At 40.3% G+C, this 3,024-nt stretch overlaps 1 protein-coding gene across 1 annotated transcript; it reads left to right on the top strand.

Moving 5' to 3' along the window:
- Positions 1 to 270: 270 nt before the first annotated feature.
- Positions 271 to 791, top strand: LOC148550101 (uncharacterized; the record flags this gene model as incomplete). The annotated part of the gene is made up of 2 exons (XM_088495936.1): positions 271 to 356; positions 642 to 791. Coding segments are annotated over 2 exons (236 nt in total), but the record flags the coding sequence as incomplete, so codon positions are not given.
- Positions 792 to 3,024: the final 2,233 nt, after the last annotated feature.

The following is a 3,024-nucleotide window of genomic DNA, read 5'->3' as shown; positions in this document are numbered from 1 at the left end:
ACCCTACACCCTACACCCTACACCCTACACCCTACACCCTAAACCCTAAACCCTAAACCCTAAACCCTACACCCTAAGCTAGACCCTAGACCCTAGACCCTAGACCATAGACCCTAGACCCTGAACGCTAAGCCCTAGACCCTAGACCCTGAACGCTAAGCCCTGAACCCTGAGCCTGAGCCCTGAGCCCTGAACCCTGAGCCTGAGCCCTACACCCTAAACCCTACACCCTGAGCCCTGAACCCTGAACCCTGAGCCCCGAGCCCTGAGCCCCGAGCCCTGAGCCCCGAGCCCTGAGCCCCGAGCCCCGAGCCCCGAGCCCCGAACCCCGAACCCCGAGCCCCGAACCCCGAACCCCGAACCCCGAACCCCGAACCCCGAACCCCGAACCCAGACCCCGAACCTCGAACCCCGAACCCCAGACCCCAGACCCCAGACCCCAGACCCCAGACCCCAGACCCCAGACCCCAGACCCTAGACCCTAGACCCCAGATCCTGGACCCAAGACCCTGGACCCTGAACCCTGAACCCTGAACCCTGAACCCTGAACCCATGAACCCCTGAACCCTGAAACCCTGACCCCTGAACCCCTGAACCCTGAAACCCTGAAACCCTGAAACCCTGAAACCCTAAAACCCTGAAACCCTGAAACCCTGAAACCCGAAACCCCAAACCCCGAAACCCCAAACCCGAAACCCCAAACCCCAGACCCCAAAACCCCAAAACCCCAAAACCCCAAACCCCTCAAACCCCCAAAACCCACAAACCCCCAAAACCCCCAAACCCCCTAAAACCCCCAAACCCAAAACCCCAAAACCCCAAACCCTAAACCCCAAAACCCCAAATCCCAAACCCCAAACCCCAAACCCCAGACCCCAAACCCCCAAGACCCCAAACCCCCAAAACCCAAAACCCCAAACCCATAAACCCCCAAACCCATAAACCCCCAAACCCCTAAACCCCCAAAACCCTAAAACCCCTAAACCCCTAAAACCCTAAAACCCTAAACCCAAAAACCCTAGACCCTAGACCCTAGACCCTAGACCCTCAACCCTCAACCCTCAACCCTCAAACCCTCAAACCCTCAACCCTCAACCCTCAAACCCTAAACTCTAAACCCTAAACCCTAAACCATATAGGTTTCATTTTATGGAGCAAGCTTTATAAAATAAAAGACAAGAGCAGGCAGCAGCAATATCTGCTTCATATATTAACTTTTTCACAACAGTCGATATGAATTTAATAATGGCCATAGGTATAGCGATAGAGGCTAAAATTATTTTATACCTCCCTTCAATAAGTCTAACTAATAATAAATAATTGTTCCAAAGAAAGTGCAAACACCACCCCTTTACCGTTCATCTTATTAACTAGTTAAAAAAAATGATAAGGCTTTTTAATGGATATGTTCGATAGATTCTGTTTGGTATGAAATGCTTATATTAAAACGAAGATGTTGTAAAATAAATAAATAAAAAATAGAAAATAGAAAAATATAAATATGTTCTTATCTTACTATAATATAAGTAATTTATCTATTTACTAATATTATAAATATTATAGCTTAAAACTACAGAGAGATAAGAGAAAGAGTTTATTAACAGAGAAGAATATTATAATTTATAAGAGAGAAAGTGAAATATTTTATTGCTGTGTGTAATCTTTTTTGTATTAGGTCATGCTTATTTATAGGCGTGCAAAAGCATTGCTATTTGGTTTCATTAATTTCATTTTGTTTTGAGAAACTAAATCCTCGTCCTAAAAAAGAGTGAACCGCCCATTAAATGGGCATCCACATCACCAGACTTATCTTAACAGAAGAGACTGTGTTTGGTATGAAATACTTATATTAAAACAAAGAGACGGGAAAAAATTGAAATTTAGTATTGTGTTTAATGATTATAGATTAAAATTAAAATTTTAGTTTTGAAATACAAAATTTCAGTTATTTCAATATTTCTAAAAAGTGAGAATATATAGAGCTGAAATCTTTGGAGACGAAAACTAAAATTTTACTAATATTTCTTTCTTAAATTACCCTCTATCAAAATTTAAAAATTCAACTCTACCCTTTGATGAAAATTACTTAGGACATTTTCCTGCATTCTTTATCTGTACAGTCACTCTCCTCAAAGCATGACATCATCGTCGCTACCAGGACCAACTCGTCATCGTCATCGGAATCACTGTGACTTCCTTCTTTCTCTCTTCTCCTTCTTCTCTTTCTCATCCTTGCACCGCTAGTGTTTACTCGCCTCTCAAATCCTTCTTTGTCCTCTTCTTTCCGTATCTTGTCTTAGCTGCCTTGGCTTTATCGTACCTCGTCTGTCTCTATCTTGTGCTCGTCTGCCTACTTCTTTCATTTTGTCATTGGGTCGAGTCCTCTACAAGCTCTGCTCTGCTCTCTATTGTCGATGGCTTGCTCTTTAATGGCGCAACCCGACCCTTACTCGTCACTATGCCGTCGCCGTCGCTCGTCCCTATTCCATTTTTCATCTTTTTCTATGAGTCACTAATTCCTTTGTTAAGGGGATTAGGAGTTTTGTTTTTATTTTCATGGATTATTAATCTAAGTTTTATTTTATTTTGAGGTTATGCATTGATCTATTTTTAAGGTTGAGTTTTCATTCTTCATTCTTTAAAGAATTAGTAATATTGGTAAATATGCTAATTCTGTTTTAAATTCTGTTTATTATTTTAGAAAATTTAATATCGAAATTACAGTTTGAATATTCTTTCTCATTACTTTTTGATTTGACTAGGAATAATATTTTAAAAAGTGTTCGACGTTATTTTTCTTTTAACTCTCAATTGTTTATGACTAGTTTAAATATGTGACACATACAATACAATATTTTTATAAAACACCATCTGATATATATATATATATATATGTATAAAGGCTGTAAAGTTAAAATTAAAGTAAAAAAACGACAACATTTAACCCTAAAATTTTCATTTTTTACAAACACAATTACACAACCTCATTAAAGATATTGCAAGAAGAGAAGATTTTTTTTCAAG

Source organism: Arachis ipaensis, chromosome B8, assembly GCF_059453495.1.
Source record: "Arachis ipaensis isolate K30076 ecotype BB chromosome B8, ASM5945349v1, whole genome shotgun sequence".
Lineage (NCBI taxonomy): Eukaryota > Viridiplantae > Streptophyta > Magnoliopsida > Fabales > Fabaceae > Arachis > Arachis ipaensis.
The sequence above is the reverse complement of the archived record's forward strand: the minus strand, read 5'-3'. Positions and strand labels throughout refer to the sequence as shown.